The sequence below is a fragment of the Eublepharis macularius genome, chromosome 1, assembly GCF_028583425.1.
Source record: "Eublepharis macularius isolate TG4126 chromosome 1, MPM_Emac_v1.0, whole genome shotgun sequence".
In the NCBI taxonomy this organism is placed as follows: Eukaryota; Metazoa; Chordata; class Lepidosauria; order Squamata; family Eublepharidae; genus Eublepharis; species Eublepharis macularius.
Genome location: NC_072790.1, coordinates 95,027,257 through 95,041,116, shown reverse-complemented (window position 1 = coordinate 95,041,116; position 13,860 = coordinate 95,027,257). Strand labels below are relative to the sequence as shown.

The 13,860-nt window shown below is 40.5% G+C and overlaps 1 protein-coding gene across 1 annotated transcript; it reads right to left on the bottom strand.

Annotated features, from left to right (window-relative positions):
• Positions 1–444: 444 nt before the first annotated feature.
• LOC129341272 (RNA-binding protein with multiple splicing 2-like) lies at positions 445–975 on the bottom strand. The gene has a single exon (XM_054996393.1). It carries the CDS (start codon positions 973–975, stop codon positions 445–447), a length of 531 nt encoding a protein of 176 aa, XP_054852368.1.
• Between the last annotated feature and the right edge of the window lie 12,885 nt (positions 976–13,860).

The following is a 13,860-nucleotide window of genomic DNA, read 5'->3' as shown; positions in this document are numbered from 1 at the left end:
GCAATAAATCCAATCCTTCTCCCTAGGTCTAAAACATCACCGTGTGCTGGCAAGTTAGGCAGAATAATCTTAAAATAAATAGATTTCTGTTTTGGGTCATGTTTAGGTCTTTCTTTTCCTCAGCCATTCCCAGTCTTTTTTCATTCAAATCTCTCGTGCTATTAAAATTTTCTCATTCCAAAGTCAAATCTTCTTCCCACATCATTTCACAGATCACTTTTCTTCCCTCTCTCTAGGGAGGGGGAACCCTTCTGCAGACAAAAGGCAGAATTTTTCTTTAAATTGTCTCAGACCCCTTCTACCCTATCTGTTGGAAAATAACTAATTAATAGGATCATAGTCCACATTGGCAGCTATGTTAATCTGTAGCAGCAAAGTAAAACAGTGGAACTTTGGAGACAAACAGAATTTATTCCATCCTTGTTGAGTGGCTTCAGGAGGATACTAGTGCATCTGAGAGTGATGGGTGGCGGCAGCGGCGGAAGTGGCTGGGTACGTGAAAGCAGCATGTGGGATGGCAGGGGTTAACTCCATGGTGTAAAGTGGGTAGGGAGCCCAGGCCTCTGGAGATGCTGGGATGAGGGCTGCTCTGGTCAGGTCATAAGGGTCCCATGCAATGAAGTGTGTTCCCAGGGCAGGGTGGAGGTTGGTGGGATTCGGTGTGGCCATTAGCTTGCTCTTGGCCATCTTGGTGTTGGTTTTTGCAAACTCTAACCGCAACATCTGGGGGTTCTCCGGGTCAAAGTGGATGCCATTCAAGGTGTTCTTGGCAGCTTCAGCACCAGCCCAGCTGTCAAAGGTAACAAAGTTTACTGGCTGTTTGGACATTAGTTTGATCAGTGATCCTTCATAACCCTTGAATGGCCGGAAAAACAGGTAGAGCTTTCTTGGCTTGATATCCACAGGAAGGCCACTGACAACCTCTTCCTTGAGGGTGTTGCTGCTGTGCTCGTTTTCCTTGGGTAAGTTGCTCATGGTGGGTATGGGGCGGGCACAGGGAAGGCCAGGGGCTCGTGTGCTGGTCCTGGCCGGTCTTTGGGGTGGCCCTTCCCTTCCAGCCCTTCCCTCCTTCCTCAGGGAGGATGAGGGGCTGCCTGAGGCAGCGTGCGAGACAGTGGGGCAGGTGCCTGGTGTGAGCCAGAGAGGGTCCCGAGGTGCGGTGCACTATGAGAGAATTTATTCCAACAGACCATGTTGTGAGTCATAGCTCATTTCATAAGATGCTAGAATAAATTTTGTAAGTCTCTAATGTCTCACTGGACTCCTGTTTTAATCTCTAAAAGGTTCTTGTTACATGCAGGTCCAGGGAAACACTATTTTCTTCTGTTGGCTACCCCATATTGACATATAAATGGCATCCTGCTAGGCTGACAGATAGAATAATTTGACTGAGAGCTTTTTGCCTATTTGTAAAAATAGATTTAGGCTAACCTCTAAACATTCACAGAGTGCAAATAAAACATATGAATTTCTCATAGATTTCTTGGTTCTTCCCCTTGGGTCTTGTGAATTTTGTAAGTTTTAGCAATTAATAAATAATAATAATAATAATAAATACTCTGGTCTGCTAAGGTTCACAGTAATTTAGATAAAAACTGGCAATGAAACAGAGTTAAACTCCGACTGAATTTTAAAAGGCACAAAAAACTATTATATTCCTGTATGGATGCCTTGAATCCTAAATTCTACATTAGGGTCATGGTAATGGCTTAGTGTTTTATGAGCATTTGTGGTCTTGGTGGCACCATCGCTTTAATCTAAACTTTGCCTCAAGCCATAATAAATCTTAATGTTGTAAACTGTATAGTAACATAATTGCCTTGTTCAGCAGCAGTCATTCCCCCCACTTACTGTCACTAATATCTTGCAGTGGCAAAATAAAACAAAAGAGAATCCTGTATATTTTGCACTGACAAGACAACCAGAGCAAGTTTTAAGAGATGAAAGAATTGTGATTTCATTTCCCTCCCATTTTAAAATGTTTTAACCCTAGAACTGTGAGTTGCCACTGAAATATTTTCCAGTGATGCAAAGCTGGGGAAGATCAAAGCAATTAAATGATGGTTTGTAGTTCTTGGGCAATTTAATTGCTGGCATTAAGAAAAATAAATAATGTTAAAAGTATTTTTAAAACATACAGTGCTGTTGTTGATGCTGCAGTGAGTCCTCCATGGTTGTGAATATCCTTCTAATAACCTGTATTATTATTTTTTGATGTCTAATGTCTTCTGCACAGGATTCTGGATATTAAATTGTTCCAGTGCATATGCACAAGCCTACTACTAACTGGTGTATATTAGAAGATCCAGTGTTTTGTATGTGCCAACATATTTGCTAGTGTGGGATGATGGTTTGTTTGCTTCTCTCTGTCTTTCTGTACATGCACACCCACACCCACACCCCCTCTGTCATCACAGAAAAATGTTTTGACCTCCAAAATTCTGTCAATAGAGTTTCCTCCTAGGTAAGTGTGTTTAGATTTGCTGCACTCCTAAACACATTTGCTAGATTATGCATTTTACCCCAATCTTCTTCCAAAGAGTTCTGGACAGTGTACATAGTTATTCCTCTTCTTTGAACTTACAGCAACTGTGTGGTACACAGGTTAGGATGAGTATAAATCACTCAAGGTCACCAGTGGCCTTTACAGCCTGGTGAGATTTTGAACTTCATTCTGTCGTGTTCTAGTCCAACACCTCTAAATGCAGCACCACACTGAGTCGCATTAGAAAAGTAAAATTAATTAAAAGAGAACTGGCTGCCCATCACTACTGTGACATGATTTACAATACATATTTTTTTACTTTTTTGTAACGTTATGTTTCTTGAACGATAAAGATTTTATATTGAAAATAAGTGGAAATAACCTGAATGGAAATAACCTGAATGCCAGTGACTAATATGCTAATGAAAAAGGCACTGGAGGGTAAATACTAATTGGATCATGGGAAGTTTGGATGCAGATAAGATGCTTAGCTTAAATTGTTGAGTTGTATCCATTGAGAGAGCAAGGATTACATCCATTTCTCTAGTGCCTTTACAGATGTGCCTGCCTGCATATTTTGCATAAGAGAAAAGGCTATGTGCTACATGGGAGCCCTTCTGTTTGATCTTATTTCAATATGTCACTTTCCCCACTATTAGCTTCCATTGCAACACAATTTCTGTTTGCCTGCTGATGTAAAAGAAACCATTCATTTTGGAAGTATGTCTCAAAGTTAGTATCTATGACGTTCAATAATGCAGTTTTTCAATGCAATCCTATTAATTTCAGTGGGCTCAGACAAGTAACTCTGCATAGAATGGTATTTTGCTACTACAGACTAACATGGCTAACTCCTCTGGACCTGCATAGAATTGCACTGTTAGAATCTTTAAGTAAATGCCAACTTTTCATAGTTTTAAATCAAAACTTGTGAAGGAGCAGGAGTAATCACATGTATGAAATACTGGACCTTTGAATGAGCATCTCCTCCATTAGTTATTGGAAATTAGTTGTATTTTACAGGAGTCATTGGCCAACACCATCAAGAAACTAACTTGTCCCAGTTTGTTTCTTGATCAGTTCGGGCTTTGGGTGTGACAGAAGCCTCTAAAGTCATCATCATGACTGCAGTTTCAGAGCTGGAATTGAATTATGCAGTTACAATAAGGTCATAGCTTCAAGGTCCTGCACCTGCATTGCATCATTCTAGCAAAGGACTTTAGGTGAGAGTATGTGCACTCTCCTTGACTGGCTAAGTGGGATCAGGACAGTAGCAACAGTTCTAGATAAAATGAGGGTTCTCATTCTACCCTGACCCTCTATTGCTTTTGGACTCAATTTGGTTGCTGAAGGATTTCTGCTACCTGCTTTTGTTCTCTGGATCTGCTCACTAGGATTGGTGTCAGCCCAGAATTTCTGTCTCTGGATTTTGAGACTTTGGAACCCTGTTTGGACTGTCATTTAGCCTGAAAGTAACCTTGTCTTGGGAGACTGAAAGCCTGTTTAAGTGTATTAGTTTAGTTACCTAGTTTTGTTACTTTCCTCTTTTGCTTGCACATTTCTGTGTCTGTACCCTTTTGCACATCTGTTAATAAATGCTTTTGAGTATAATCTGGTGTGTTCCTTGGGAATTTGCAAGCTTCAATCCAGTTCTTCAGCTCATTTTGGCTACAGCTACCCAAATATTTGGGAACTCAGTTTGCAAAGTGGTCTACTTTTCAGGTTGGCTTCTTGTTTAAAAAGTGGTAGGGCTGGGAACTTGCCTCTCTGTTCCACAGCTGAAGGTTTAGTCAAGAAAGAATGGTGGCAGCTCATTACCTTGGAAGTGAGGACTCACCCCCAGTTTGAGTATTTTGCTGTTAACCTCCCACTCAGGGTCTTTGACAAACATTTGGTCTGTTCCTGAACACATTTATTTATTTTAAACATCTATGATCTTAGAGCAGAACCACAAGTGACAAAAGGCACAGATTGGACACTTGTCAGCTTCCCTCAAGTTTTGATGGGAAATGTAGGCATCCTGGTCTTGCAGCTTCGCTCTCTGACTGCTGTCCAATGGACTTTTCAACTGTCACTTGTCCAACATTCCGCCAAGCTGCCTACATTTCCCATCAAAACTTGAGGGAAGCTGACAAGTGTCCAATCTGTGCCTTTTGTGACTTTCCATTTTATTCAGATTCCCAAGGCAGGTTATAACAAGATTTTTAAATAAATAAATAAATAAATAAATAAATAAATAAATAAATAAATAAATAAATAAATAAATAAATAAATAAAAATGTTAACCAAAAAATCTGTTCAAATATCAGCAAGGCTTAAAATTCTCCATGACATTACAACATCAACCAGCATTCTAAACCAGAGGCAGTAGTTCTGTAATTTAGTTGCAGAAAAATATAGCCTACAGCTTAAGAGCCTTCTGAAAGTGGTCCTTATCAATGGAGGCCCAGGTCACAGCAGTTGCCAGATCTGCATTTTTCTATCTCCATCAGGTAAGGCAGCTTGCCCCCTATGTCTCCCCCGTGACCTAGCTATAGTGATGCATGCAACAGTCACCTCCAGATTCGACTACTGTAACTCACTCTATGCAGGGCTACCCTTGAGATGGACCCAGAAACTGCAACTGGTTCAGAATTCTGCGGCACGTGTCCTTACAGAGATTCAGTTAGGGCACATATGCAGCCTGTGCTGCACCAGCTGCATTAGTTTACTGACCTTGACCTTTTTAGCTCTGGCATCGGCTTGTGGAACACTCTCTCTGTTAAGACCAAGGCTCTGCAGGACTTGTTACAGTTCCACTAGGCCTATAAAATGGAAATGTTCCGCCAGGCCTAGAGGTGTGGCTAAGGCACTGGTGAACTATCCTGCTGGCCTTCTTGCTATGGTTTGGTTTTGATTTTGTTCCATTTCTGCCGGTTTAGATCTTGGCGGATCTACATGTGACTAACCCCACAGTGGGTTGAGTGTATTTGATTTATTTGTATGTTGAATGCTGTATCTTGGAGTAATCTTGTGTCTTGATTTATATTGTATTTTATATTGTATATTTATTGCTTTTGTTTTTATATATGCCTATGTATCTGTATGTGATCATAATGTTGTAAACCGCCCTGAGCCTGCTTGTGAGGAGGGTGGGCTAGAAATTGAATCAATCAATCAATCAATCAATCAATCAATCAATCAATTGGCTTCATTGGCTTCCAAAAGTATGGTGCCACATGAACTTCCTTTGGAAGGGCCTTCCCATGATGGCCCTTTTTTTTTTGGCTTCCCATAATGGCCACATGGAAAAGTAATGATTTAAAGCACACAAGATGATGACCACATCATATACTTTATGGCATCTTTTGTGGTTACCTTGTCCCATTTAGAATGCTAGCAAGTGTCAGCCTTTTGTACGAGCTGTACCCAACAATTGAGTCATTGTTGTTTGAATAGGATGTGTTTGACATGATGTAAATGATGTCGGCATGATAACCATCTTTGACAAAGAAACGGAAATGGGACCTTCCAAATGAACCGGTCTGCCTGTTAGATGGTCTATAGCACTCTGCATAATCGGACCTATACTTGGATATGTTCCTATTAACTTTTTGAATGAATTGGAAATTGTCTTAGCTGACTTTTTGAATGTTGTATTCACTTTGCTCATAGGAATTGCCATCAATTGCACTACATGCACCAGCACTTTATGTATAGGTCTAGATATGAGGCTTGTGTATACTCTTATTGATTGAAGGCATATTGTGACTATAATAAGTAAATTGGATTTGTAATTAATTGTTTTTTACTCCATTTAGAATGCTAGCAAGTGTCAAAAAAGTTGCTATAGGTTGTTTTTGGCCGAATCCACACTCACCTATTTTCCGTTTTTTTAACGGAAAAAATCCGTGTGTTTCCAACCCGCAAATTTCACCTGTCTGTTCACATTCATGCTGAAACTGTGTATTCCTTGCGTGATCTACTGTTCACATATCCATTGGCAAAGCCGTCTTAGTGGGCGGGAATCAATCTTCCCGCTCATTTTTTTAAATTTTTTTAAACAGATTTCCGTTATTTCGAAATCACCATATACTGAAACATCAGCAAAGTGATATATCATGTGCCACTTTTCGTAGCGATTGGTTCACATTTCTGGCGGAGTACTTAAAAATCCTATAAAAAGGAAGCGTGCAGGAAAGATCTCTTTGTGGGTGGTAGTGGCTGGTAGGATTCATTGAAGCCACAACAGTGCAACGGCTCCTCAATGCATCTATCTAACTTTCAAGATTGCGTCCGAAAACCAAATTGGGATCTATGCAAAAAGATATCCCATTTAAAATTTCAGTAATTATGAAAATATTTAGGAAGTGGCGGTGGCCGTGGGAAAAAGGGAATCTTTAGTGCCTATGTGTTCTGTTATATTCTGAATTGCGCAAGAATATTTAGCGGAATTTCGATATTACAATAATCAGATTAAAAATTTAAAAAAAGGAAAAAAACGTGTGGTGGCCCGCATTGCGCCACTGAGGATTGAATTCTCCAGACCGCTTTCCCCAGCAACGAGATTTTATTCTGGCAACATCAAAATAATGTTTTCAATAGAACAAAGTAAGCTATGAAAGCCCAGAGTTCATGGAGTACGGAGCATTTGCGGGGACAATAAGCCAACTGACGCGTTAGGAACGGGTTTCCTATTCAGGGTAGAGAAACGGAAGTGGGGGTGGTTTCAAGAAAAGGCGCTTGAAAACCGCTTCTAGGGATTCACGTCCACCGTGCAACTCCTGCAATAGACCAGTAACTGGTGATGAAAACCAAATCGCAAGTGAAGCGAGAGAACTGTGGAATGGAAAACAGGTAGTGTGAACAGCACTGAGATTTGATGTAGTGTGGATTTGGCCTTTGTTTCTAGAATTTTTAAATTTTCCCTTAATGGAATTGTCCCTATAATCAATTATCTAATTCTCAATGTGGCCAAATCTGTGGATTCTTAAATCCTGATACTAGACTTATAAAGAGACAAGCAAGATCTTTCTACAAACATGAGAAATTCCCCAGGTTTGCAGAAAAATCTGAAACACACACACACACACACACACACACACACAGAGGGTGTGTGTGTTAAACCACTTTCCAAAATAATCGAAGCAGTATCTACAGCTTTAAGAAACAAAGCCCTGTGCGGCTGTTGTTCGGCAGCCACAACAGTATTACCAACTGAAGCCTTGGTTTCTGTCCAGGGAAGGAAACGGGGAGAGGATGTTTTGGCCTTTAAGAGATGACTCATTGAGGCCAGGCCTGCCAGCAACCACCAGGCAGCTTGCTACCGCAAGAGATCCATGACTCACCTAGTTCAACAACAGCCACTCCACAAGAACCAGTGTGGGATAGTGTGATTAGAGTTTCAGATCAGGATCTGGGAGACCCAGGTTCAAATCCTCACTTTGCCATGGCAGCTTGCTGGATGGCCTTGGGCCAGTCAATTCCTCTCAGTCTAACCTACCTTTTAGGGTAATTTTGAAGATAAATTGGAAGAGAATGATGTAAGCTACTTTGGGTCCACATTGTGAAGAAAGTTTGGGTATAAATCTAGTAAATAAATAATAAATATAGCAGAAGATGGGAACAGATAGGTGGAAAGGAGAGATGAAAGCAGAGAAAGGGGAAGTTATGGGGGTTGCCAGGAGAGGAAAAAGAGGAAATAGTGTGGGGAAAGAGGACACAAGTGAAACTGTGGTGCCTCTGACAAGTCCTTGCAGGTTTTCTACCATGCAACTAGACCTAATCTAGGCCAGCAAGGCACAACTTGTCCAGACTTTTCCCAGGGAGAAGCTACCAGGAGTAGGGAAGGAGGGAAAATCGAAGATGAGGAGGGAAATAAAGGTAGATTAGCTGGTTGCAGTGGGGAGGAGAGGAGGTGACAGATAAAGGCAAGAGGCTATGGGGGCTTATAGGGAAAGAAAAGGGGAAAGAGTGGAGGAGGGGAAAATGAGATGCCTTCTCATGAGTTCATACAGGCCCCCTGCTTGTACATACCTAATGCAAGCAACTATGGAGGTGTTTGGTGAAAACATACTGCTGCCTAAACATCTGTCAATGTTATACGTGATGACTTTATGTTCTGTCATATGTTGTAGACTTACAAAATATGCCATCCTCCTATATGTAAGCATTTGTGCATAGAATAAAGGGATCCAATACACAGGCCCAGTCCATGAGAAGCTCTAAGTTTTGTGAGATTCTTTCCTGTGCCAATGTTAGTTCTCAAGAGGGGGTATGCAGGTGTACAAAGGAGCAATACTGCTGGTACTTACTCCATGAGGACAGCACGAGAAATGCATACATTATGCTAGTGACACCCTCAGTTCTAAGCCCCTTCACCAGTGATGCAAAATTAGTCTTATATAGAGAAACATTGGCTCCCATTTCCAGCTCTATAGAACACTATATCACATAGAATAAAACTCAGAATTACTGGATCTGAAGAACCACAGAGGGAATTCTGGTTGTTGTGGATTTTCCGGGCTGTATAGTCATGGTCTTAGCATTGTAGTTCCTGACATTTCGCCAGCAGCTGTGACTGGCATCTTCAGAGGTGTAGCACCAAAAGACAGAGATCTCTCAGTGTCACAGAGGGAATTCTCTCCTAGAATAGATCTTTCCTGCCTTCCCCTTTCTCTTTCAGTCAGTCTCTGCTCCCCCAAAATGAGATTCCTGGGGTTAGGTGGACCTCAGAATTAGCATGTGGTGCAGCATGAGGAAGTGCCTTCATAGTTAAAGAAAACGACTCACAGTGCCACCCTAAGGAAAGTTACATCCTTCTATCCATTGAAATAAATGGGTTTAGAAAGAAGAATAAGATAGCTGCATACCCTGTTTGCTCTAGATATTCTAATATATCAGTTGTTCTAGATGAAATAATCAGCAGTAAACTTCTTAAATACACTCTTATCTCCAACAAAACACATTCTTCCCTCTCTAGAGCTCTGAACAATGGGGAGACAGAGAAGCATAGCTACTACCAATGCTTATATTAAATGGTATATGGTGGTGGTTTTAACTATTTAATAATGCTGAAAGAAAGTTTACATCTGATGTAGAAAGCATGGAGATAATCAAATAAAAGGCATTAAATATTATTTGCCAGCATCCATATGTATTTCTCAAATATTGATATTGACATTAGCCAAAAGTTTATGTAAATGATACTCTACTATATTTGAATAATGTAGTGGATGCAAGATCAATGACTTCTAGCTTTTGAAATCGAATTCGTAATTCAATTTTAGTAAATTAGTTCTTAAATAAGGGAACTTGTTAACATCTAAGCAATAAACTACCCACTGAAGCAGGCCACAATATATGCAAATACATTTGTAGCTTGCTTAATTACTTTGATGTTTATGAGGACAACATTTAAAAAGTGTAACAAATGATACAGCTAAATTATAGTCCCCCTTCTCTACACTGGCCTGCAGCCGCTCCCATCCTTTCATTCTGCAGCAACCCTTTCATTTCAGATGGCAGCCTATTCCGCTAAAGGTGAGCAAGCATAGAACAATACATTTAAAACTCTCACTCCAACTCTTCATTATAATGTATCCTGCTCACAACAATATTGCATCTACACCATTTTTCACTGATCCCTTTATTTCAATTTTATATTAATGGGCTTAGTCATTGCACCTGAAAACCACCATAATAACGATAAAGAAGGGTAGATGTTCCAATTAAGAACAGAAGGTTGAGAAATTGTTATTACATTTGTCTGGTAGCTATAATGATTATAATAAATTACTATGCACTCTTTTCACAGTGTGTCTTTTTGCCAAATTTGCTAATTCTCAGTGCTTATTTACTCATTTGTTTTACAGGGCTATGCTCTTCTTCATGGTCTCTGTAGATGTTTTTAGCAGTTGGGAGGGGCACCCATTTTGATGTATAGTTTCAGTTTTTAATGAGAGATTCATTATCTCTTTCTGATTTCACCGGAAATGGGAAACAGGCACATTTTGTCTTTTAGCAGAACACTTTGTGAAAATTCTTCTGAAAGCCAATTCACACATGTATTTACATCTCTTGATATCACATGTCACGTGATGACTCAAATACGAATGTGCAGTTTGTTTCCCTTGAAAAGGATTGCATGCCATGGTGCTAATCTGTTTCAGGCTACCATACACCTGAGAAGCATGAAGCTCCCAGAACATATCTGTAACATAGTATGGAGACATACCTAAAGAAAATAAATTATGTAGTTAAGCTAATGAAACAAGCACAGTTTTGCTCCCATGACTGCTTCCATGGGTAACCCTAGTCCATCAGGAAAGTGAGGCAAAGCTTGTTCATGTTAATGTTTCCTTGCCTTTTTGATGGGCAACTATTTTTGCCCCTTTCATAGCCATTCCTGAAATGTTGTTGAATATGGGGCTGCATTTCAATTTTGATTAAAATATTCACAAAATTGCAGGCAGCAAGGTACACACACACTTCTCCGTCAGTAGTTAAATAAATGCCAGAGCCCTATTTTTCCCATGCCTGTATTTTAATCATATTATTTAAGATCCCTATTTTAAATACCCCTTGGCAACCTTCTCCTTTGATTCTGTCTTGTGTTGTCTGCAAGTGTTTACAAGAAGACAGAATCAAAGAGAAAGGTTGCCAGCCATGCTTCTCATGTGAGATGAGATGCCCCCATTCATTTTCAAGTTCCGTCTCCTCTGATTGCAATGTCTTGTATCCTTGAAAACACACAATGCATCTTTTACAAAACATTTTGGTAGTCTGTTGTGTGGATTGTCCTTCAGCATGAGAAGACACAATTCCTCCTCCAGCAGCAGCAGCAGCAGCAGCAGCAGTGGAATTTAAATGCGGTTCATTACTACTCAGTGCAAGGGCCTTGAGCTGGCTCAAGGCAAATTCTCCTAACTCAAATTTGTTTGCAAATTATTTTCAAATACATGTGAAAATGGTTACCAGATGTTGGTGTATGTGGATCTTCAGTCTGAATTAGTAGTAAATGGGTTTACATTCTGTTGAAGGTGGATCTCTTTTATTTTCTTTTTCCTGCTTCTAAGCAGTCCCTTTGGACCCCTGAAAGGCCAAAGCTGATGATTGCAGGAGCTGACTGACCAAAAACTCATTGGGATCATGAGGTTCCAGTGAGGAGCGGAAATCAGGAAAATTTTTCCTGTAGTGTAGGCTTGAAAGTTCTATAAGCAGAAGAGGAGCAATTTGCCCAATCCCCCTTGGTCACTGCTCCCCCTGAATTTCAGGGGACGAACAATAACAAGGCTGCAAACAATGGAAAACCTTTGCAATCAAATGTTTATCAATATAAACAAGGAGTACAAAAAAATCAAACCAAAAATCAGGCATTCACTTAGGTGGAAAATTTCTTCAGAAATTTCACAGTGAACCAGCTGCTAGGAAAAGTCATTTGTTCAGGTTTAAGGATAGGAAGTGGGTATGAGCAAGCAGAAATAGTAGGCGGAAAAGGCTACATTGGATCTAATAAGAGCAACTATGCTGATTGGTAAGCCTGGTGAGTGATATTCTTACCACATGTCAATCATCATATTCTTACCACATGTCAAAAGGTCCACCAAGGTGGTCTGCATGGGAAAAAACACTTCTGATCATAAGTGTTGCTGCTCCTTGTATCCACAAGAAGGCTGAAATGGAGGTCTAGAACAAAACACTGATTATTGGGAGGGGGGTGATTCGTCACCTCCCAGGGTAATGGAAGCCACCACCAGTGCCTCTGAACTAACCCTTAGCTGAGAGACTGAGGAGCAAAGTCTGCAGACCTACCAGGTGTTAATCACAAAGTCAGTTCTGCAAGGTAGGACACCTGCAGGTTGAGTTCCACAAAATAAATACTTGGAAGCTGTAGCCAAAATAGGCCAAAGTACTTGGTTTAGATTGAAGCCCCCAAACCTAAATAACACCACAGGAGTAGGATTAATAAAGTGTATTAATGTGCAAAAGATTACAATCATAGAAATTGAGCAAGATGTGAAAGAAAATAATAAAAATAAATAACTACCCTAAGGCTTTGGTCCTCTGATGTTGATGCTACCTTTTCCAGACCAAAGAAGTCCAAATAGAACTTCGAAGTCCAAACTCCAGAGACAAGACTCCTGGGCCAACACCTATCCTGGTAGTCAGGTCAAAAGCACAAGAATAGGTATGTAGTGGCAGGTATCTTACCAGCAGCCTCAACACACCTAACTAGAGGCCAAATTAGAACAAACACCTATACATTATGCTAGGCTTCCTTGCAATGTGGCAAGATCCTGATTGACCAATCAATGGGTGTTAGTAGGACATCTGACCATGGGCAAATCCACACTCACTCATCTTCAGCTTATCTTGCGCTGTCGTGGCAATCGCCTTTATTCCACTACCAGGCTGTGCATCCTCACATCCACCCTTCCGGTGTGTCTTCATGGCACAATCAGTTCTCCACACACCACTGAGTACAGCGTTACCATGGGCGGTTCCATCCTCTGCCGTCAGAATTGATGACGAACGTCACTTCCCTTTTTTTAAAAAAAAGGGGTCAATTATCCGGTATACCGATATCTTGAATTTGTTTCCCGCACCTGCCGTTCACTGGAGATGACCGTTGTTGGAAATACAGGATTGCTCAGCTTAGCAATCAATAGGGAAACGGTCCCCGTGCGACATGCGCATGATCCGGTGACCGTTTCTTTTCCCGCGCAAACCGCTGCTCACTACGGTTGGTTTACTGGTATACCGACCATTCTGCACTGTTAAAAAAAAGGGAAGAAAACGGATTTCCGCGAATATCACATGGTTTGGAGGGAAGGTGCAATAGTGGCACAGTGATGGCGGGGAACACGCGGAATGGGAAAGCATGTGAGTATCTGCGTGAATAGCGCGCCGCTTATGAAAAAGCCACGGAATCAAATAGGTAGTGTGGATTCAGCCCATGTTTTTCTGCAGCATAAATGCTTTCACAATCAGAGCAACTTGCTCTCATCCAGAGTTCCTTGTGTGAAAAAGCCAAGAAACAGACTAATCAAGGCCAGTTTCTTGACAGTAAGTAACAAATCAGCAGTGGAGGGCAAGCATTTTTTGTTATTATTATAGAGTGTCTGAACAATGTTCTCTCAAACTTTAACATTAAATGAAGTTTGTAACCCAGATAAAAAGAAAACTCTTGATATGATTTAAAATCTTTCATCAAGTAATACATCCATATTCTACAATAGCCTAAAGAAAACAGCCAAGATTACATTGGCGTTTGCCGTTTAATCTCTTATTTATTTTCACATCTATTTTAGTAGTAACTTCTCAACATTTTTGTTTATTGAGATGCTTGTTATTCAACCAATAGATAAGATTTCTCTATCTCTTAGTCCAAAAGA